Here is a 24,362-nt window from a genome sequence, read left to right on the forward strand (position 1 = left end):
TGTTTAGGGCGGGGGGGTTAAATCAGCGTGCCTTCCTGGCATTTTTAATAGTACACCCCCCGAGGATAGAAACATAGAAACATAGAAATGACGGCAGAAGAAGACCGAATGGCCCATCCAGTCTGCCCAGCAAGCCTCACACATTTTTTCTCTCATTCTTATCTGTTACTCTTAGCTCCTTGTTCTATTCCCCTTCCACCCCCACCATTAATGTAGAGAGCAGTGATGGAGCTGCATGCAAGTGAAATATCTAGCTTGATTAGTTAGGGGTAGTAGGGGCAGTAACCGCCGCGATAAGCAAGCTACACCCATGCTTATTTGTTTTACCTAGACTATGTTGTACAGCTCTTGTTGGTTTTTTTTTTTTTTCTTCTCCCCTGCTGTAGAAGCAGAGAGCCATGCTGGATATGCATTGAAAGTGAAGTATCAGGCACATTTGGTTGGGGTAGTAACCGCCGTAACAAGCCAGCTACTCCTCGCTTTGTGATTGCGAATCCTTTTTTTTCTTCACCCCTGTCGTTGAAGCTATGCAGGATATGCGTGAAGCATCAGTTTTTTTTTTTGTTTTTTTTTTCCCCCTGCCCTTGAAGCAGAGAGCTATGCTGGAAATGCGTGATGTATCAGTCTTTCTCCCATGCCGATGCAGGAGAGAACCATGCTGGATATGCATGGAAAGTGAAGTATCAGGCACATTTGGTTTGGGGTAGTAACTGCCGTAACAAGCCAGCTACTCCCCGCGTTTTGAGTGCGAACCCTTTTTCTTCTCCTTTGCCGTTGTAGCAGAGAGCTCTGCTGGATGTGTGAAGTATCAGTTATTCTTCTCCCCTGTCATTGAAGCAGAGAGCTATGCTGTATATGCATTGAAAGTGAAGTATCAGGCATATTTGGTTTGGGGTAGTAACCGCCGTAACAAGCCAGCTACTCCCCTCTTTATGAGTGCAAATCCTTTTTTCCATTACCTCTTGCTGTTGAAGCTTAGAGCGATGTAGGAGTCACAGTAAGCATGTGTATGTTTATTTAGTAAGGGTATTGTGTCAATAGCCATCATTCTGGCGAGTCACCCACTCTTCATTGGTGGCCTCTTGACTTTATGGATCCGCAGTGTTTATCCCACGCCCCTTTGAAGTCTTTCACAGTTCTGGTCTTCACCACTTCCTCCGGAAGGGCATTCCAGGCATCCATCCTTTTTGGCCACCCAATCAGAAAAACAGCGGGGGCTTAGGGACGGTAACTCTGTATGCGCATATGCCGGCTCGTGCCAAAGGACGCAACCATATTATAACATACGCGCGTCGATGCGGGCGTGATATAAAATAGGCTGAACGCGTGTGCATGTGTGCACAATTTTAGATGGATGCGTGCATATGCGCGCAAATCTCGTCTCTACCGCACAACTGGGGGAATTTTAGTAGACGCGCGCTGACACAATTCCCAGTTTTCCCAGTTCGCTCCCAGTTTGCCTAGGTAAAGGATAGGATTTCTAACTCCCTAGTTCATTAGCCTCACTCTTACCCTCTTAGCCCCTACCCTTAAAACTCCTCTGACCAGCCTAGTTTTTTTTTGTTTTAGGAGTTACACAGCATCCGTAGCAGAAGTAAAGTTACGCGGTAGGGGATCCCGGAGCGCACTTGTGCATGTAAGTATTCACGCACTGGTTTCATTCATAAATCTTGGAATGCTCTTGCCCTACCCAGAACACACCCACTCCCCGCCCCTTTTTCAGAAAAAAAATGTTGTGCGTGTTCCAGGAGATGCATGCATACACGGGTGCCCTTTCAAATCCGCGCGGCCCGACCTCTGCGCTTATCTCCCGCGCCGCACTTTTAAAATTCACCCCTTAAGTCCAAATTTTAAGAGGCCCACGCGTGTAAAATCTGGGGGTTAAGTGCGTGGCTGAGCCGTGTGCTTGCCGAGTGAATTTTAGAAACGGCCCAGCCACGCGCAGAACTGACGGGCCAACGAAAAGGGGTAGGCCAGGGGTGGGGGCCAACTGGGACAGCGGCCATGGGAAGCGCACGCCGGCAGCTGGCCAGCACGCCAAAGATACTTCTGCTCCAAAGGAGCAGTAAGTAATAAAGCAAAAAAAAAAAAAAAAATCTAACATTTAGGTAGGGGTTGGGGAGGAGAGGAGAGGAGAGGGGAAAGCTTAGGAAGGGTAGTTAGGTTAATAGGGATGTTCTCTCCCAGTCCGCTCCTTCACTCCTGTCACCGAGCGTTTTTGAAAATCCCTCCCCATTGCACATAGACAGTAAAATCTAGCTGCCGACGCGCGCGCGTTATAAGATAGCCGTGGTCCATGTGCGCGCGTGCTGGGTGGAAACCGCGCGCACATGGACACACGCACGGACTTTTGAAAATTGACCCCCTAATGTGCCCACTTTACATGCGCCTTCAAAGAGAAACCAGCCGGGTCGCTTCTCTTAAGAAACTTACATAAATCGCTGCTCTAAAAGCTCCATGCAGGGGCTGTTTGTGCATTGCCCCTAAATTTTATCCTGGCGTGCAAGAAAGAAAGGGTAGCAACAAACACATTGCCAGGACATGAGCTCTTCTCCTCCCACTATTTCTTGCCTACCCTGCTGAAGAAGGAAGTTAAGTGCTACTGGCACTGCTATGAGGAAGTAACTTCCCTTAAAACAGTAAGAGCCAGGAATGATGTGAAATGCTTTCTCTGTAGGAAAAGCAGGCGTGTGGAAACAAAGACTGACCCCGTGCCTAACCTTTCAGCAGCTTTCTCAGGAAGCAGGTGCAGAGCTTGCAGGCATGGCCTCGCCAGGATGGCCACAGAGCGCGCCTCAGGTAAGCTAAGCGCTGCTGCTGCACACAGGACAGAGTTCTCCTTCGGCACCTGAAGGTTACAGATTGCGAACGAACAAAGGGGAAGGCTTGTTGCCAGCAGGTCAGAGATGCTGGCGCACTGCGGTTTAAAGAGGGTTCGACAGGATTGGAACAAAACTCAGTTTCCGTAAGGCGTCTGAGTGCACCTTGCCTGGGCACAGTTGTAGTCCTTCCAGACCGGTAGTAAATGTTTAACGTGCTAGCAACGGGGTCCAGGAATTCTGTGACTGGCGCACTGGAGAACTGCTCCTCCTCCTTATCATTACTATGGCACAACTAGGTGCGGGCAGCAATGTACAGAAGGCACAGCAGAGTCAGTCCCTGCTTTGTGGAGCTTACCATGTAGTGAAGGCAAGCAGATCAAACAGATTTCTGTGAGTCAATGGCTGTTTAACCATGGAAAAATACCCTTTGAAAACTGCACCCCCCCCCCCCCCAAGTATATAGGGGGAAAAGGGTGGCAAGGGGGAGGGGGAAGGGCAGGCCAATGACGTATGCTCTTTATTTATTTACACATTAAAACTTCTTAGAAACTGTTTTCTGGCATTATGCCAATCAAAGCGGTGTACAAATCTAACATAAAAACAAATAAAGCAAACATGAAACACAATAAACAAAATATAATCTCATAAAATAATAAATCCACTATTATCATCTAACCATGTAAAATAAATGCAAAATACAATATCATAAAACAATTAAATCTGCTCATATCACCTGTGCCTCAGTACTTTGCATCTACAGAGCACGGGGGGAGGGTGACAAAGAATCCCTGCAGCACCGGCTGCCATGGGATTTTCAAAGGGGATTTTTCTTTTGAAAATTGGCTTGGAGGCCCTGTGGAGGGTGGCTGTGTTGCCCTCTTTGCATCTTTTGACGCATGCAAAAGGAGTAAACGTTTTTCCTGGTACAGAGTAGGAATGATTAATGAGGATGCCTACCTTACACTTCAATGGACTTATTGTTTTCTTAATGTTTTATTGTTAGGGACCTTTGTTTTCAGTTTTTATTTCATTTTTTTCCCAAGGATTTATCAGTTGTTATTACGCTAAGAACAAAAACTGGAGAAATTAGTGAAAACAATTTTTGTGCAATGAACACTGATAGATTCCTGTGAAAAATAAAATAAAAATGGTAAAGGAAGAGTCCTATTTATAGTAGATATTAGCAGGCAGACAGAAGTGGTAGCACTGCACATTGGGAGGAGGTGGTTAGACCACTGGATCCTGTATGGGGAGGTATCCTGGGATTTGCGTTCTGGACTCCCCTCTGCATGTCTCACTGCCTGCCTTTTGCTTCAGTTTACCTAAACCCAAGAAGGTAAGAGCATCAATCCTTCCTCCCATTTTGAAACTTGCATGTCATCCAGCTACTAGGAATAGGCTGCCTGTGAATCCACCCCAGAGCTGGCTGCAACTACCACTATTTATTATTTCCAAGGCACCGCTAGACACATACACAACACTGTGTTCAGATACACATAAGAAACAGTCCCTTCTCCGTGGAGCTTGCAGTCTAGCCGAGAGAAACATACACGATAAACCGGGCATGGGTCCTTCTTCGTGAAGGAGAAGAAAGCTACGGTAAGAGGGCTGAGGGGGTCGAGGGATTTTTAAATAAACCAAAACAAACAATAAACCAAAACAAAACAATGCCTGTACACACCGCTATTTCATATATATTCATAATTCAATCATCTTTAAAAAAAAAAAAAAAATCTCTCTAAAGTAGAGAGCGTATCTCAGGTTTTCTTACCCCAGCCTTGAATAAAACCTCCTCTCACTAGCATCGTATGCAATAATGGAATGTAAACACGAATCAACCAACCTCAAACCCTCTCTCACTAATTCCTGCTGAATATTTATCATACTATTACCATTCACAACTGTCATATTTATTCATTTGATTACCTATGTACCGTTTCATTTTTCACTTGCTATTCTAATGTATCAATAGGCTGAAATGTAAATATTGTGCTGTTCAATTTCTCCCCTTCCATCCCAAGTTTATTTTCCTTGTTTTTTGTAACTTTCCCTCTCCCTTTTTCTGATTCACTGTATTTAAAGTTCAAGGTTCTTATTGAAAATATTGTTTTTTACGTTACGTTATGCTTTACACTCCTTGTTATTTGTAAACCGGGTTGATGTGATGCCTATCATGAAACTCGGTATAACAAAAACAATAAATAAATAAATAAATAAATAAATGTTTGGATCCGAAAGGGCTAATCAGATTTAGGGAGAAGGAATTCAAAGAATTGTCAAGATATTATTGCATCCATAGACCGATGTTTCAGCATGTGGTTGTAATAATGGAGTAATAATTTTTTAAGCTCGCCCTGCAATCTTGAAACATTTCTCCCTTGTAGGGATTCAGTGTTTTCATGGCTAGTAACATCCTCTTTTGTGTTTCATGGTTTGTTTTTTTTTATTTACCCATGTCAGTCATAGCTTGCTCCTTTTTCTTCAGTTTCCGCAGAAAAGATAACCGTGGATTGTTAGTGCTTGAATTTGTGACATAATGGACATAATGTTAGTGCTTGAATTTGTGACATAATGGACATGCCAGACATAAATGTTAGGAACAGCTCTACAGTACAATATTATACATTTAAAAATGAAAGCAGTGAATCAGCTGAGCTGAAAAGGTTTTGTTTCCACTGACCTTGAGAAGACAGATAAAAAAAAAATAAAGGAGACGCAGGCAGTATTCAAAGTTGCAATCTCATTTCTTGGAATGATTTTCCATCACTCTGGAAAGGAAACAGGCTCTCAGTCTGTGGGGTCGTTTTGAGGAGGTTCAGGAGTGACTCTGCTGTGTAACTCCGGCTCTGAGATGGTGAGAGCAGTGACAAGGAAAGCAAGCAAGCAAGCAGAGTATTTGAATTCCTGGACATTTCTCATTTTAACCTCTCATCTGAATATATTTGTTGGAGCAATTAAAAAAATGTTCCTGGTTTGCATAATATAGAAGCAGAAGGCAGAGCAAGAGAATTAGAGATCCAAAATAAAGGTGCTGGGTGAGGAGAGGTCACGTCATGCGCTAGACTGAGCAGCAGCAGGTTGTGAGGGCTCCCACCAGCCGACCTCATATTTGTCATTATTGATTGCATTGTAGCTGGATGCCAAATACGGCAACGACTTTTAAAATACTCCTAAGTGCTCCATTCCAAAATTGTGGACTGATAAGATAGCTAAAGTGTCAAATGTGGATGATATTCTAACCTCGAGGGCTTTGGGGTAGCTGCTCCGCAATCGGAGCTGGGGAGAAGATTCCTCGGCCCAGATTTTACCCACTGAATCTCTGGAAACTCTCCAACAGTTGTTTAAAACTCTGTCTGTCTGATACCACTGACTCCAAACTCAAAGATGTGGTAGACAAAGTGCCTCAGCTCGTCTCTTTGGTGAATGTACAACAGGAGCAGGCTGGATATTGTGAAGGTTCGGGTAAGTGAGCTGGAGGATGGATTCACAACCTTTTTTTTTATTTATTTATTATTTTTATATACTGACATTTGATCTGAGATATCACACCGGTTTACATTCAGGTACTGGAGGTATTTCTCTATGCCCAGAGGGCTTACAATTTAAGTTTTTGTACCTGAGGCAATGGAGGGTAAAGTGACTTGCCCAAGGTCACAAGGAGCGACAGCAGGACTCAAACCCTGGTCTCCTGATTCATAGCCCACTGCTCTAACCACTAGGCTATTCCTCCTCCCTCTGGTTGCCCGATTGACATGCTGGGGAAAAAAATGCTCTCCTTGATAGACGATCGATAGGAAGGCTTAGGAGAAGCAGAGGGCGAAGAAATAATCTGCGAATCGTTGGCCTCCCTGAACAGGCCGAAGGCTCCGATGCAGCTGCATTTGCCTCAACATGGCCGCCCTCTCTCTCCTGGACCCCAACAACTGGCGGGAGACCCAGAGCTATGATTGCTCAGTCAGTTGCATGATTGTGGAGACAAATGGAAAATTTTGGATGCCGCCAGGACAAAGGGTGCCCTCGTGCTTGGAGACACAAAGGTATTTCTCTTTCAGGATTTCTGGCAGGCTGTGGTGAAAAAGAGACAAGAGTTTCGCAGAAGGAAATGACTGATGCCAGAGAGAGAGAGAGGGATACAGCGTGCTGTGTTGTACCCTGCCCCATTGGAGATCACTCCAAATGGGAAACCTTGTTTCTTTGATTCTCCTGAGGAAGTGCTTAGATTTTTGCAGCTGGAGGGCAGAAAACCTGATTCGTCTGGGCTGCAGAAACGGACAGGGAGCAGAAACTTTATTTGAGATGCCTGACTCCCTTTAGCTGATGGCTGGTGGGGCCCCTACGTTTGGCGAGCTCTTGCGGCCGCTGCGGAGCTTGCAGTGCATGGTTGTGGTGCGTCCTGACCCTCCCACGAATTTCTCTTTTCGTTATTTTTTTTTCACTGGACATGGACTTCTTTATCTTTCCTGGCGCCCTTTTGGTTTGATTTCGGGTATCGATCACAGCATTTCCGGCTTTGTGATTCTGCTAATTGGAGCGGGGAAGAGGTGAAGCGGGGTTTGGGTGGTGAAAGAGGGTATGGAAGGTTTAAGAACAAAAGTTTGAAACACAGAGTGCAGCTGTTATCAGGTTTGTGTTCTTCTCTGATACTCTCATGAGAGTTTTCATGATTTATTGGACATTTACATCATCTGATTTATTACGCGTTGCTATGAGGCCCTGGTTTTTGCAGACTTGGAGTGTTGGCATCACCATTTAAATCAATATCCTTGAACGTTCGGGGTGTATCGTCCCCAGTTAAAAGGTCCAGAATTTTACAGATTTTTTGTGTAAAAATAATGCACAGGTTGTCTTTCTTCAAGAAACTCATCTGTCCAAAGATGAACATCTTAAGTTGAAAGCATCTGTATCATCAAAGAGTGAAGTAATTCAGCTGTAAAGATTTCAAGTCGTCGTTTTCACCTTCTCAGTAAAAGAGAAATGTTGGAAGTCACCAGATACATCTCAAGTGTTTCATTGCGTTGTGTCTTTGGTGATTATCTATGCTGAGATTATCACTGCTGTGTACAATAAATAAAATTGAGATTTCTGCTAAGCAATGCTATAGGCCTTGAAAAAAAAAAAAAAAGCTCCCCACCCACTCCCTGGGGCTGGAAACCCTGGAAGTACATCTTATGACTTAATAACAGTGTTTCACTTAAAATAGATATCTGAGACATGGCCTCTGGAACGTCTGTAGTATCCGGGTTCAGCCAGCTCAGGGGTAACAACTCGAGGCAAAAGGAAAACAAACTGATTTAGATGTTAGATGTTCACTGAAACATCTATTTTTCTTGAAAACTGGACAAATATGTGTGAGGGTAGTTTGGTTAAGTAACCGTTTCTTTATTTTAAGGTTACCTCAAGGCAGATTGCTTCTGTAATGAAAGCCCACATACCTTTGAAAAAAAGAAGCTTTTAGCTTCTAGCAATGAGAGGCTGCAGGAGAGGTTTTGCCTTTGCCAATCACTAACACTATCTCCCCATGTGTATTACTTTTCCAGCAACGGGCAGGAGGAGGGGGTTTTGATATTTGGGATTCCTCCCCTTGCCATAATCCCACCTTTCATGGGGAGGCTTGTGTGGGATGTAAGAATGCTGAAAGGTTTGTGGGACCCTTGTTGCTGGGCCTTCCGTGTAGGTTGACTCAGTCTACGTGGAAGGCCCTGTAGCTGGGGCGCGACTGAGCTGGTTCGAGACCGGTCCAGGGTTTCCCTTTAGGTTTGCCCTCGGGTTTCGGGGGGGGGGGCAGCAGGACTTAGGCGAGAGTCTCGTGGCAGGTGGCCATGAGAGAAGTCCCAGCCATAGCTGGGGTCAGAGGCAGGTGGAAGAACAGAGGTGGTCATGGTTCAGGCTTTGGTCAGAGGCAGGCAGCAGGCGAGAATGGTCGAGGTCCAGGCTGAGGTCAGGGGGGCAGGTGGCAAGCAAGAATGGTCAGCCTGCAGCCCACGGTCAGATCTGAAAGTCAGTCTGAGGCAGGCGAGGAAGACTCTGGGAGAATGAAGACACCAGGACGGGGAGGACGAGGCAGGCAAGAGAGACAATGCAGGATCAGGCACAGGAACACAGCGACTCACACTACAGCTTCTCTCCCTCCCCCAGTCTGGACTTGGACCCGGATCCGTATCACCCCTGGTTGATGATAACCGCCCAACACTTTTCTCCCTACCAGGTACACTCCAGCCATCCCACAGTTTAACCTGCAGGCATCCCTATAGCCTGTTCGAGCTGTCTGCGTTGCCAAAGTTTTAATCACAGGATGGCCGAAAGGTGCTGGCAGGGTCTCCTGTATACCTGAGAGAGAACGCTGGAGTGAGCCAGAATGATACTGTAGTGTTTTGCCTCGATACATAGTAGAGAAAGATACTGTTACTGATGTTCTTGGGCTTTAAGCTCATGCAAAGCAGTAAAAGGGCATCAATAGCGCAGTGCAAGTTCTGAAATGCCCCGCGTGCTGTGTGGAGCATAGTGCATGCTTGATCGTATCGATTCACTTTCCTGCTGTCTGTTTCTGTATGCAGTGCTTCATACTGGTGCTGTTACAACCAGATACAAACAGAAAAAAAAACCCATTGATATTCTCATTTTGCTTTATGTTTTGGAGATAAATAAGGGATATATCTCTGGCAATTTCATTTATCAGTTTCTGCAGCTAAAACTGTAGAAGCCCCCATGTGCTTTCCATAGGAGGCCTCCCTAGGTTTCGGAGTTTGATTGAATTGACAGGAAAGGTTGTCAATACTGCATAAAATATGAATGAATTGTACATTTTGTAGCAAGACATGCATATCTAATGCAGGAAAAAAAATGCTTTTCCAGTGACTTTATTTTTGTTTTTCTGCAAGCTGAGCCAGGAGCGAATCCTGGAAATCATGAAGATGGTGAAGAATAAGGAAATAACTGCAGATGAGGCCCTAGACTTGGCACAAAGAGAGAAAAATTCAGAGGGAACCAAACTGGCAAATTCAGTAAGTCTGCGCTTGAGACTTCTTGTGTACTGATAAAAACAGGGACCTGGTGGTCTACTTCCTTAGGAATTTCAAGCTTAACGTAATCAGTGGTGTTTATATTTCGGAAGACACCAGCTTGCCCCTTCTTTGTCCCCATTCCCTCCATCTGTTGGCCTAGTTCTTGGGTATTCCATTTGCTTTGCTCCAAATTAGCTTATTTTGTATTGAAGGAGCGGTGTGTGCCTTTGTTACTACATCCTTATGCTATCCCCTTTCCCCCCACCTCCCCTGAGAGCGATGTCCATGTCTGCAAGGCACCAAACTTGGGCAGTGCCTCTGAAATATCACTTATAAATGGCGCGCTAGGATTGGACAATGGAGGTCAGGTGATCAGGCAGCAAGCTTCATTGTGCTGCACGGTCATCCAAGGATCTTTGCAGCCAATTGCTCATGACATGTTTGTGGTTTGTATTCTTTTCTGTGTAACACTAAGTCACCAAGCAAGCATACTGAGGGTAATAAGCACACAGCCTGCATAGCGTTAAGAGTGTGTGTGTGTGTGTGTACATTGTACCCACAGACTTTACCAAGTATTTTCAAAGTGAATTGATGCGTGTAAGCTTGCTTGAAACTACTCATTTAATCAGTGCACTCATTCACTCCCGTAAAAGTTACACCTCCTGTTCGGAGGGCATGTACATTTACTTGCACTTTTTAAAAAATAAAACTGTATGTGTGCATAAGTGTCATCTCCGCCCCAGTTCCACCCCTCCTAGAATTCCTTTCCCCAATGCACATAAAAGTTCACACTAAGCTGGTATGGGGAAACCCACCAAATGTACCTTCTTCTTGGGTTTCAGTGCACAAGACATTGGGTAGGGGAGACCCTGCTATTATCATGTTGACATGTTTGGGAAAATGTTTAATAGGGTTTTGTTGTAGTAATGCTTCGTGACCACTCAGTGGCATTTTTAGAGGTGTGAATGAACATTGTATTTTAGGTGATAATGCGACGATGTGGAAATGTACGTGTTCCCTTAAACATTTGGGGTTTTCTGACTGGGTGACTTAGTGTGTAGCGGGAAGTATAATGATGGGGAGTTTTGGGTGGATTTTCCCTTTCTGCGTCTGCCCTTTCTGAAATAGGATGGGTAATAGGGATCTCCAGAGATGTGACTAGCTGGAGCCAGCCAGCCTGCAGCCTGGTGGGCCCATGGTCCCTTCCAGTGGGAGTGGTACCCCATAGGAGCTTTTCCCTTCAAAGGGAAGGTCCTGAGGCCATGTAAACATAGAAACATAGAAATGAAGCAGAAGAAGACCAAATGTAGAGGGAGTGGTTTCTGCTTCCTCCTGAGGAACTAACCAGGAGGTGAAAAAAAGATGAATTATTTCCTGCCTCTGAGGAAGTGGGCAGGAGAGTTAGAACAGGGGTGAGCCCAAGATGAGGAGAACTCCAGAGTGTCCTGTGAGTACAGTAGTCCGGGGACCGTGCATAAGGAGAAGGGTGAGATGGATCCAGATGTGAGTCAATTATGTTAATGGGAGTTGCATTAGTTCTGCTTTGGATGTGAATTTTGAGATGGCTTTGCTAAGAAGTGAACCCTTCTCTTTAACCAGGGTTGGGAACCTGAGAGCTCAGACTAACTCATACAAGGAAAAGTAATTGTGTGTAAAAAAGGAGGTGGAGGTGAAGGAAGCCCATGAATTTCTGATGTAACATGTAACCTGCTTCACATCCATGAAACAAAGTTAGTCGTTGGAAGTTGTGTCATATACTCTTATTTAGCCAATACTAGGGTGAGGCATGGGATCAGAGGCTATGGAGGAGAGTTGAAGGGAATCCCCCCTATTCAGCCTTTATTCAGGTCCACTTCACCATCTGCATGACGAAATATGAGAACCCACTAAATAAATTTGGAAGGGATGACCCTTAAGCAATAGAGAAAGCCCTTCCATCATATTTTGTACCCCGATGATGGGTTACACTGGGTTCTGTGCATACTTTTATGTGCATTGAGCAGTCATAAGTGAGCAAGTACAGGACTACTTCTAAGACCAAGTCCACAAGCAAAACATGTCAGGACAGTCTGAATTTTCAAGAAAGCTCATTGAATAACTGTATGGAGTGGCAGTTGCTCCCCTTAAGAGAAATATGGGGGTAACCTGCATGGCATGACAGATACTACCATAAGAGGCTTGCTGGGCAGATTGGATGGACCATTTGCTCCTTTCCACCGTAGTTACTATGTTACTGTGTCATATTAAGAACAAAACACAAAAGGCTGCTAACTGTCCTTATACTAAACAAATATAATATCACAACATAAGGACACTAATTAATGGTATTTAAATATTGCAATTTTAACAAACATATAATCAAATATTTTTTATTTTTTAATATTAGAATTTTATTACAAATGCAATCTCCATACATAATATTTAATCACAAATTTTAATTGTTTATAATATTTTTGAACAATTTTTTAAAACCTTTGGACACCTATATCTCACACCAATACCCCTATTATACAATGATAAATATCCCCATTCCCTAAAATTTAAATACATACATTCATCCATCCACATCCATCCTTATATTATCACACACCAATTAAAATACCATCCCACCATGCTTTATTGCACCGTAACCCAATTCTTCAACATGCATTATTCCTTAATTCAGAACACGGGTATTCAAGATACACTTAATGCCGATCCACGATCTTCACATATTTGATATTTTCATCTTGCATCTTTCACTTCTCAATCAATTTATGGGATCCACCTCCCCAACAAGGAACCTCGTTTCGCCAATATCTCGCTGTCCCAAACCTTCAAATTCTTATGGTGTCCAACACTTCCTACAATATATACAATAATTAATTACAACAAAATAACATAATCAAATATATATTGACTGCACTTCCAGACTACTCACTCTCCATGGTGTTTTTTTTACATCACCAACTCATCTCTTATATTCACTGGATATCTTCCAACAATCTCTCGAATCAAACTACAACAAAATGATTGTTTAATCATATATCCCAACTACATATGTCTAATATACTCTTCTTAAATATCAAAACCATATAAACAAACTTACATTTGTAAAACCCAGTTCACATTATTCCGTTATTCCTCGCTGCTTTAAATTCTCTAACCGGATGCATATCATTCACCTATTTAGAACAGCCATTTAAGTGCATAAATCCTACGTCAATGGCTTTGAAAGTTCTGCCTTCTAAGGCACACCTGAGCATGCATTAAGATAAATCCTTTACCACTTCCCTCTTGTGGGCAATGGGTCACACATTGCGGAGTCACACAGGGAGGACTCGCCCAGTCTCATCTTACCTCTTACTGCCAAGTAAACATCATCTCCTCTTAACCAGAAAAAGCTCCCTCCCTTTATTGAAATGACTTCTATAATTTTATAGCTTTTCTTTCAGGCCTCTGTAATAAAGATAAGAACTCTACACAGTAATAAGCTAAAACAACAAAGAACTAAATCACACAGAGCAAAATTCATTATAAGCCAAATAAAGTAAGAAGCAAAAAATTTGATTCAGTCACTTTCCACTGTCCAGTAAAACTCCTGGATAAAGCGAGTTTTAGATGATTTTTGGGATGCGATATCTTAAATGCAAAAATATTTAAGGACCTGTTGGGATACTTTATATCTACTGTTCTGTACAGAGGTTTTCACATCACATATGATATTGTGGGAAGTGCTGTTGTAGTTTTGGAGCATTACTAATCTCAGAGAAGCTTTCATTCAGCGCTACTTGGTTGGATAAGTACTTAGTCGGATACTTATCTGGCTAAATGATGGGCGGGAAATGGGTGTTTCGGGGAGGACCTTCTTATGTGGTTAATTTAGCTGGATAAGTAACAATATTTAAGCTTATCCAGTTAAGATAACTGGATAAGTTAAAGCTACTCCATAACAGGTTTAAAGTTAGCTGGATAAGACTTACCAAGCTAGCTAGTGATTTTTACTGGAATGTTCAGCAGGATATCTCTGCTGCTGAATATCCCTTGCAAGTTAGCCAGATAAATCTTATTCAGCTAACGTACTTAAATGATTAGCTTTGAATTTCTACCCCAGAGATAATAAATTAGGTTAATTTTCCATCTGAAAATTACCTTACCTCAATCTTTCAGAGATGTGTCTTCATTTGAAATAAATGGGTAAAATACATTTTTGCTTCATTATTGGACCCCTGAAACATGTGGAGACTCCCATAAATTTAAATAAACATTTTCATTTCATTCATTTGTTTAACATTCAGATTTATGACACATTGAAAAGTGCTGCAGTGTGATCGGTAATTATAGCAATCAACCAATGCCTGTGTGAGATAGAAGATGGGCAGGAGCTGAGGTGGGAGAAATAGGCAAGTCGATCGGACATAGGACCAGTCAAGGTGAAACATTTTTTAAATTAGCTTTTAGCTGACATCTGGATCAAATGACAGTGACCAGGGGAGGCCAGGGGATGACCAGAGCATCCACGCCCTCTGAACAGTGCTCCGTTCTGCGACTGAAGAACATGGGAGCCTTTGCATTGCCCAGGGTGGCCATCAGATCCAAGTAGGGAGCTCCCCACTTGCGTACCACCAGATCCATTGCCTCCTGGGACAACTCCCACTCTCCGGGGTCTAGATGTTGACGACTGATGAAGTCGGCTTGAACATTCTCCTTCCCCGCAATGTGGGAGGCCACCAGTCAATCCAGATGTCGCTCCGCCCAGGAGAGAAGCTTGCTGGCTTCCAAGGCCACCAGAAGACTTCTGGTGCTGCCCTGGCGACTGATGTAAGCTACCGTGGTGGTGTTGTCGGAGAGGACTCTTACCACCTTGCGACGGATCAAGGGTAGAAAGGACTTGAGTGCCAGATGAACCGCTCGGGCCGCCAGCCGATTGATGTGCCACTGGGATTGAACTGAGGACCATAGGCCCTGGGTAGACTGATTCTGACACATCGCTCCCCAGCCAGAGAGGCTGGCATCCATCATAACAATAATCCACTGGGAGTCATCAGGGGTATGCCCTTCAGAAGGTGAGTGAGCGAGAGCCACCACTGCATGCTGGCGATGGTAGAGTCAGAGAGCGGTAGAGGTGTCTGAAACTCCTCCGAAACCGGTTTCCAGCGGGACAGCAAAGCTTTCTGTAAAGGACGCATATGCGCAAAAGCCCAAGGAACCAATTGATAGTTGAAGCCAATAGAGCCCAGGACCTGAGAGGGATAGAAGATTCTGCACTTGATTCATAAGTTTGAGTGCCCGAGACTCAGGCAGCAAACACTCTGCCCACTCGGGTGTTGAAGCATGCTCCCAGGAATTCCAGGACCTGAGAGGGCTGAAGGTTGCTCTTGGAGAAGTTGACTATCCACCCAAGGGAGGAGAGAAACAGTAAGACTTTGTCGACTGCTGTCTTGCATAGTGCCTCCAACTTTGCCCGGATGAGCCAGTCGTCCAGGTAAGGATGGACTAGGACTCCGTCCCAGTAGAGCAGCTCACCACCACGACCATAACCTTGGTAAAGTGATGGTGCGATAGCGAGACCAAACGGGAGTGCCCAAAACTGGAAGTGCTGCCCCAGGATGCTGAATCGAAGATACTTCTGAGGATCCTGGTGGATCGGGATGTGAAGGTAGGCCTCCGTCAAGTCGAAGGAGGCCAGAAATTCGCCCGAGTGAACTGCCGCTATAACCGCCCTCAGGGTCTCCATTCGAAAATGGGGAACTTTGAGGATCTGGTTGACTCTCTTGAGGTCCAGAATTGGGCGAAAGGAGCCTTCCTTTTTGGACACTACGAAATAGATACTACTGGCCGGACCCCCGTACCTGTAAAGGAACTGGGACTATGGCTCCGAGCTCTTGCAGTCGTATAAGAGTCTGACATACCGCTGGACACTTCAGACTTCCGCATGGAGAGACTAGGTAGTGGTCCGGGAGGTCCTGAGCAAATTCTAATGCGTAGCCTTTTTCGATCACGTCGAGGACCCACTGATCCATCGTAATTTTGACCCATTCCTCAAAAAACAGGGACAGACGTCCACCTAAGTTGGGAACGTAGGAATGGGCCGGCCATATTTCATTGTGAAGAGGGACTTACAAGCCGAGCCTGTCAGGTTACCATCCCGTAAGGGGCATCGGCCACGAAAGGAATGAGACCACGGCTGTGATCTAGTGGAGGTACCTCTTTGAAACGATCCCCGTGTTCTGGTGATATACCAGCGCTGCTCTCTGAATGAGAACATGAGGGAAAAAAGGACCTTAGACTGTTTAGGGACGGACCTCAGGCAGCTTATGTATCTTGTTGTCTCCCAAAGATTTAATAAGCTGTTCAAGGTCCTCACCAAAAAGCAACTTACCCTTGAAGGGAAGCGTGCCCAACTGCGTCTTGGAGGAGGAATCTGCCGACCACTTGCGCAGCCAGAGAAGTCGTCTGGCTGACATCGCTGAAATCATAGCTCTGGCCTGCACCCGGAGTAAGTCGTAGAGGCATCAGCCCCATACGCCACCACAACTTCCAGCCGTTCTTCCTGTTCCGCCTCTGCAAACGGGAGGTCCTGAGTGCTGAGTAATTGCTGAACCCAACTGAGACTTGCCCACCTCATGAGACTGCTACAGACTGTCACCCGAACGCCTAAGGCCAGGACTTCAAAGATCTGCTTGAGATGCAGTTCCAGTTTATGATCCTGAGTATCTTTCAACAACGTAGACCCCACCACTGGGATGGTGGTTCGTTTGGTGACTGTGGAGACTGAAGCATCAACCTTGGGAACCTTAAGCATCTCTAGACATTGGTCAGGTAGGGGATAGAGTTTATCCATTGCCCTACCCACTTGGAGACCTGATTCAGAGGACTCCCATTCCCAAAGGAGAAGCTGGAACATACGTGGAGGAGCCCTAAATCTCGTCAGGACTGGGTCCACGTTTCCTGGAGTAGCGGCAGTGGCAGATTCTTCAGGTGGAACTTCAATCCCCAGCTCATCTAATACAAAAGGAATGAGCGGATCCAGCTCTTCCCTTTGGAACAATCTGAGAACCCGTGGGTCGTCCCCCTCAGTAAACGGATTTGGGAGAAGTAAATCTGTATCTGGATCGGGATCAGGGGTAGGAGAGGGCTGGGGAGGTTGGAACACCCACTACGGTCCTGACCCTGATGGAGCCCTGCGCATCAGGAACCTTAGGGGGCTGGGGAAGGGACACCTTAGGGAGTTTCGCTGGAGGGGGGTCCGGAGAGGGATCATCCTCTTCCTGCAGGCTGGCTAAATAGGATTTGTGCATTAAAAGCACAAAATCAGTAGAGAAATAAGGCTTAGATTTCTGGGGTAATGGGGGGGGGGGACCAAGGGAGAAGGATCAGGGACCCCCTCTGGGAGTCCACAGAACTTAAATCCGGCGGCAAATCCGCAAAATCAAGCTCCCCTCCCCCCCGAATCCACTTGCAGAGCAGAGCTCAAAATGGCCACCGTACCCACGGTTTTCTGTGAGGGAGCCAGCCTGAAAACACTCTTGGGAGCCCGACCATGGACTGCCGACCTCGCCGCCGTCGCAGAGGGACCCTCTCCGCCAGGCAAACATGTAGAACACAGCCCATCGCAAGAGAGCCGCGAAGGCTCCCTGCAGGCCAGACAGCCCGCTGAACGCGGCATGATCAAAAGAAAAAAATGCCACGGAGAAATGAGAACAGTTGAGCCTGGCTGCGATTGCAAGCAGGAGTAGGAGAATGAAACCTGCTACACTACTTTCCCTGCACGGAGCCAAATAAACGCGGGTGAGCTGTGCTGCCAAAATCTTTATTTAGGCTCTTTTTCCAATCTTATTTTTTTTTTTTTTTAAATCGCAGAGGCATTATTTCTTCCCTGCTATGGGACCCGAGGCAATAGACTTCTCAAGGGTCAGGGCAGCCAGGCAGAGGTCACCCGGAAAGGAATCCTAGACTGAACAATCAAGGGGCAAGCCCCCCTAGGACCCTGCAAGAGCGAGGAGACAGAACTGTCTCCCTTAGAGAAACAGGTTTTGAATTTTTTTTGTCCAAGAGAAACTTTTTTTACTTGACTTTTTTTTTTAAATATAAAGTAGAATCAGTAGATAAGTAATACTTGCTTGATCCTGAAAAAGGTATGAAACAAAATCTCACAGAGAGAAGGAAATTAGCAAAGAGAGGGAACCGCAGGTTCAACTGCCTGTATCTTTTATTTTGTTTTTGTATACCGACATTCGATCAAGATATCTGCTGGAGACAGAGAAATACTGAAGGGAAGCAGGGGGGGGGGGGGGGGCTCTGTCCTGATACCCTTTCAGTTTTTCTCTGTCTCCATCTCCTGGACAGGAGGCTCAACCCATTGTCTGGACTGATCCGGGTACGTACAGGGAATGTTGCATTTCTGCTGCCCAGTCTTTGCCCCTGCCCTACTAATGCTAGCCTTGGGTGACTCTCCCACCATTTTCCCCTACCACAAAGCAAGAGGGAGAGAAACAGTTGGCAATGGCATATGCTTTCCCAATTTCAATTTCTTATGGCTTGAGCTACCTTCCACTCCTGGCTTTCTGCAGCTAAAATAAGTCTCAAAAGAGTTTAGGGGAAGGATTCCCCTTTTCTCACTGCTGCTGCTACTACTACTACTACTACTACTACTACTACTACTACTTGTGCTTCTGATAGGCTGGGCTGACTTTGCTGAAATACTCAGTCCTTTGTTCCTGCCATTTTTCTGCCCAGTCATTCCCTTCTTTCCCCCTTTGTTTACAGTAGCATGATTGAATTGCAAGTGTATACTGGGGGCTTTGATATCACAATATATTTTATTGATACCAGACCACTCACCAGCACTACTCTAATACTGACTGTCTATCAGTCATGCATATTCAATAAAGTTGACAGACTGAGCTCATGTCAGTGCTTAGCAAGCACAATGACAACTTGCCAAGTAAAGTTAGCAGCTTGCTAGTGGCACAAACTCATTCTCTATCTTACTAGGGCTATCCCTATGTCTTTTTCACACACATACACACATGCATAGTGAATGTGTGTGTGCACAGCTGATTGGCTCCTTCTGCATTCACAAAAAAAAAAACTGTCAAAAAAAAGAATAAACTGAGAAATCTGAGAAAATTCTAAGTAGCTCATTTAAAACAAATAAAACAAAAATCCACAGAAAATTATTATTTTCACTCAATGCATATTAAGCTGTCAAATTCATTGCCAGAGAATGTGGTTACAGCATTTAGTGTAACTGACTTTAAAAAGATTTGGATAAGTTCCTAGAGGAGAAGCCCATAAACTGCTGTTACTCAATAAGGAATAGTAGCTTGGGATCTATTTAATGTTTGGGTTCTTGCCAGGTACTTGTGACTTGGATTGGCCACTATTGGATACAGGATGCTGGGCTTGAGGACCCTTGGTCTGACCCAGTATTCCATAATTCTTATGTAGGCTGGCAAGGGCTGCGCTTATTTTCACTGCAATCTGTCCTGCAGATAAGCCGTGGAGTGCATTGTGCACAGTCAACAGCCACAAAAAAATGACTGCTTCTCATGGGAAAGGTACTCAGATGGATAGAGTTTTACAAAGGGCCAGTTATTCTTGTGGCACCGGAGTGGCCGCGGAGACCATGGTTCGCGGATCTTGTGAACCTCGCAATGGAGGGTCCTCTTCGCCTCGGTCACCTTCCAAACCTACTGCGCCAAGGTCCCGTATTTTTCGATCAGGCGGATCGCTTTTGTCTAGCGGCCTGGCTTTTGAGTGGTGGCGACTGAGGAAGAAGGGTTATAAGGAGGAGGTTATATCCACGCTGTTACAGGCATGTAAAACTTCTACATCTCTCACTTATATCCAGGTCTGCAGAGTGTCTGAGAATATGTGTGCCGAGTCCGGAGTACTGGCATGTAAGGCCCCGGTGACTCAGGTCCTCTCCTTCCTAGAGATTGGTCTCTCAAAAGGTTTGTCCTTCAGTTCCTTGTGGGTGCAGGTCTCGGCTCTCGGTTTCCCTCCTAGGAAGGGTCGATGGTTACGTGGTGGCGGCCCATCTGGATATTGTTCGGTTCCTCAAAGATGTTAAGCATTTGAACCCGCCCGTCCGGGCTACTTGTCCATCATGGAGCCTTAATTTGGTGCTTCGAGTTCTATGTGAGGCGCCCTTCGAGCCTCTCCAGTGGGCAACTCTTAAAGATCTGACTCTCAAGATGGTATTCCTTGTCTCTATTTGCTCGGCCAGGAGATTGTCCGAGCTCCAAGCCTTATCCTATAGGAAACCCTTTCTTCGTTTTTCTGATTCAGGTGTTTCTCTCAAAACAGTCCCATCCTTCTTACCGAAGGTTGTGTCCTCTTTCCACATAAATCAGTCCGTAGAGCTCCCGGCCTTTTCTTCAGAGGATATTGCCAGTATGCCGGGCGGTGAACTCCGGAGACTGGATGTGAAGAGGGTTCTACTGCAGTATTTACAGATCACAAACGAGTTCCATGTCTCTGATCATCTTTTTGTCTTGTGGAGCGGACCCAATAAGGGGAATAAGGCTTCTAAAGCTACTATTGCTAGATGACTAAAGGAGGCAATTGCATCGGCGTATATCTGTCGGGGACAGCCCGTTCTGGAGGGCTGAAAGTCCCATTCTTTGCGTTAACAGGCTACCTTTTGGGCAGAGAGTCAGTTGGTCTTACCACAAGAAATGTGCAGAGCGCCTACCTGGAAGTCTCTGCATACCTTTGCTCGACATTATCATCTCGATGTCCGGGCGCCAGTGTTTGGCTCCTACGGTAGACAAGGTGCTTCAAGCAGGACTATCTCAGTCCCACCCTATTTAGGGAAGCTTTGGTACATCCCACTGTCTGGACTGATCCGGGTACGTACAGGGAAAGGAAAATTGGCTCTTAACTGCTAATTTTTGTTCCTGTAGCACCACAGATCAGTCCAGACTCCCGCCCTGACTGCATCTAACTCTAATCCATCCGCTCGAAGTTTTTTCTTCATTCACAACATTTTGGATATATTTGCTTCCTCTCGGAACTTTAAGGCACCGGAAGTATCTACATGATAGATATATATGTAAGAGTGGTTCTTTACAATGTTTGAATTGTTCAAATTACCAGTTTATTGTTGCTTGCTTGATCTTATGCTACTTATCTTTATATTTCTCAGCTTTGTTAACGTTTATACTGAAGGGACGGCGGGGGGGGGGGGGGGGTGGGGGGGGGGGGGGGGGGGGGGGGGGGCTCTGTCCTGATATATGATACCCTTTCAGTTTTTCTCTGTCTCCATCTGCTGGACAGGAGGCTTGTTGCATTCGTTGGTCTCAGACTGCTTCGACCTCTGTGCCTCATCTTTCTTCTTTCTCTCTCCTCAAGCCTTGGGAAGATGGCTGCTGCCGCGTCTTCATGCTGCTCTCTCCGGCGTCCCTGGAATAGCAATGGCGACGGTGTTCACCATGATTTTCCTGAGGGCCTCCTAGGGTGTGTGCGTGCACGCCACCCATGTCTTTATCCACATCATGGCGGGAACCTCGGGGGCGTCCCCTCCGAGTGACGTCATCACATCCTGATATTTAGCCTGCCCTTCGTTTGCTAACAAACCGAGTTAGCAAGGATCGAGATTGAATTGGAATGCCTCCGGTCTAAGCTGCTCTGCTGCTTCCCAGCTGCTGCAGGAAGCTCTCTCTCTGCCCTTCGTGGTAATTCATCGCTAACCTGGGTACCTGCTCCTCGGGGGCCCTTATGTTCTCTTTCAGGTACCTATCTGGGATATCAGCTACTCGCTCCTCGAGGGCCTGCTCTCCTTTCTCTGTTGCCTACTATGGAACTACTTCTCCCTGCCAGGATCTTCATCAATACAGCTATCTACTTCAGTGAGTACTAACCTTGTCAGTCTGTCTCACCTTCAGCTTCAGCGCTTGGAGTCTTCATCCAGGACCTTCCATGGCTACCCTGCGTTGCCCATCATCTACTCTAGTGTGGGACTGGTCTCCTCTGCTGAGGACCCCTGGACTACTTCTACTGGGTTACCTCATTGCTGTCCGCTCCCCGGACAGTACCATCAAGCTGTATACAAAATACAAATTCTCTGTGTTTGCGTGTATAGAGTCTAGCCTAGTACTGCGGTTCCTCATGGGGCTCCTCCCCGAGGGTGTGGACATCACCGCAGTACTCAAGAATCCACTCCAACATCTCAAAAAACCATAACAAGGCTCAACCCACTGTCTGGACTGATCCGTGGTACTACAGGAACGAAAATTAGCAGGTAAGAACCAATTTTCCTTTGAAAACCATCAGTGTGCTTCTCCATGATTACTGCTTCTGAGGTAATGGAGGCAGTATTTAAAAAAATGGACTCCCTGAGAAGATATTGAAGAGCTAGTATCCAAGAAAAATCTTGGGGCTTTAGTCAGTAGCATGTTAGCCTCCATTGAGGAGGTGGGGGAGATAAATGATATTGATGGTGTTGTGAGCAACCCCCAGGAAAAGAAGACAGATTTGATGGAAAAGTTAATCTTCTTGAAAAGCAATCTGGTTTCCCAGAATTTCCATTCAAGTGGCAGGTTGACTGAAAGCACCTTAGGGATCTTGGTGCCTATCTGCCTTGCTGCCATACACTGATATACCACCCTGGGGAACTTTTTGCCACTCTGACTTGTTGCTATAACACTTATCCTACACTTGAGGGTCTTTCTGCCATTCAGCATTGCTGGCATATCCCAGACTTTTCACCCTGGGGGTCCTGCTGCCACTCTCTCTTATTGCCATATCTGAGACTCTATGTCTTGGGCTGTTCATGCCACTGTAGGCATTGCTTTGCACCTCTCATGGTGCCTTGGGGTTTTCATGTCACTTTTGAAGCCTCTTTTGAAGCCTTTGAGTGCTCTTGCCACTCTTGCTGCTGCATTGCTCCTCTCATGATGTATTAGAGAACTCCTGCCACTGCTGGTACCTGTTTGCTCCAGGGTAACCTTGGGGTAACCTGCACAGAGTGGCAGTTATTACCCTTAACGGAAGGTTTGCGTATTACTACCCTTAACTAAAAAGCCTTGAAGTTTTTGATGCGAATGCAACATCGTTCCCTCCTTCAATGGTGGGGGGGAGGGGAATTGAATTCAGATAATAGCCAACACGGGGTGCTGACTTTTATGGTCTGTGGTAGTGAATTGCAGGCATAAGGGAGAAGCACAGGATGGCTTCTAAGGCCAAGTGCAAAAGCAAAGTACGTCAAGCAACATTGTCTGAATTATTGAGAAGGCTCCTCACCCAGTAAAAATGTTGCTAGCAGTAATTTGTTATGGGTTTTACAGTGACTTGTGTGTGATTAATATTACTACCCTTGGGGATAACTGCTCAGAGTGGAAGTTACTACCATAAGAAGCTTGCTGGGCAGATTGGATGGACCATTTGGTCCTTTTCTGCTATCATTACCGTCTTACTATGTTACTGCACCTTAAGCTATTCCCCTTTCTGATGATGTCTACCCACAAGTTTCATTAGAACGGATTAGAAAACAACAGTGTTGGAGCTCAAAATAGGTTGCTTGGCTTCCCCCACTGACATTAAAGGAAAAGAAAAAACAAATGGAATGAGAAGCAAAAATTGTTTACTCTTTGAAATGAATCAAATGAAGGCGACCTATGAAACAAACAAACTGAAACACAAATTTTGCCTCAGCACATCCCTAAAAAATGCTCATAGGGTGGCACTTTTAGCTGGACGAAAGGAAGGGGGAAGCTAGTTTTGGGCGGAATCAGAAAATAATGCACATAGATTGTATTTTAAATCTACACACGTTATTTTCCTTGTAATGTGTACTCGCAGAAAAAGGAAGTTCATGGCAAGTTTCAAAGTGAAAAGTACCCCACATTTTTCACCCTTGAAAAATTAGGAACGAGGTCCATGGATTCAGAGTTCCTACGGACTTTGAGCTGATGATGTAGACAGTTTAACCATTATGGGGCAATTTTCAAAGTTAGCATTAAGACATTCCTGGTTTATCATAAACTTGGCATAACAGCACTGCTTAGGAGCTTGGGTGAGTTGACCCTTAACCTTGTCCACAATACACCTGAACCACGTTGTGATGGCCACTTAAGGCAGATCCTGTTATGTCTGAAGTGCAAAGATCAGGCAATTCTCCTTTTGTCATCCTTTAAATCAGTGGTTCCCAACCTTTTTTCTGTCGGGACACACCTGACAGATGGTTCTCACATGCGTGACACACTGAACCCATGATCATCACGGGACTAGATTTAAAAGTACAGTTTGTATCCATGGGAACCCCCCTGACCCACAATAATGGATGTAAAGCAGAATTATGACATTCCCCATACAACTCACCTTACAAAAAAGATATTCTGGTTCTGGTGTCATCTCAGTAACAGCAACTCAAACTCCTTCTAATTCCAGGCTCAATAGCCCTACTTATGAAAAGACAGCTGTTTATCACTATTGCATGTCCTCTTGAGAAAATACAACAAATAAGACTGATACAGTAAAATACCTCACCTCTGTCACATATCAGAACCGACCTAACATACTCCCAGGATCTGCAGTAATGCACATAAACTAA

The 24,362-nt window shown here is 45.3% G+C and overlaps 1 protein-coding gene across 1 annotated transcript in view; it reads left to right on the forward strand.

Moving 5' to 3' along the window:
- Positions 1–2,651: 2,651 nt before the first annotated feature.
- LOC115097993 (disheveled-associated activator of morphogenesis 2-like) overlaps positions 2,652–24,362 on the forward strand; it is a 108,126-nt gene continuing 86,415 nt past the window's right edge. Inside the window, exons 1-2 of the mRNA XM_029614228.1 lie at positions 2,652–2,799; positions 9,701–9,823. Of these exons, the coding sequence (XP_029470088.1) occupies positions 2,764–2,799; positions 9,701–9,823 (159 nt within the window). The 5' untranslated portion in view covers positions 2,652–2,763. The remainder of the gene's footprint in view (positions 2,800–9,700; positions 9,824–24,362) is intronic.

This window comes from Rhinatrema bivittatum, chromosome 8, assembly GCF_901001135.1.
Source record: "Rhinatrema bivittatum chromosome 8, aRhiBiv1.1, whole genome shotgun sequence".
In the NCBI taxonomy this organism is placed as follows: Eukaryota; Metazoa; Chordata; class Amphibia; order Gymnophiona; family Rhinatrematidae; genus Rhinatrema; species Rhinatrema bivittatum.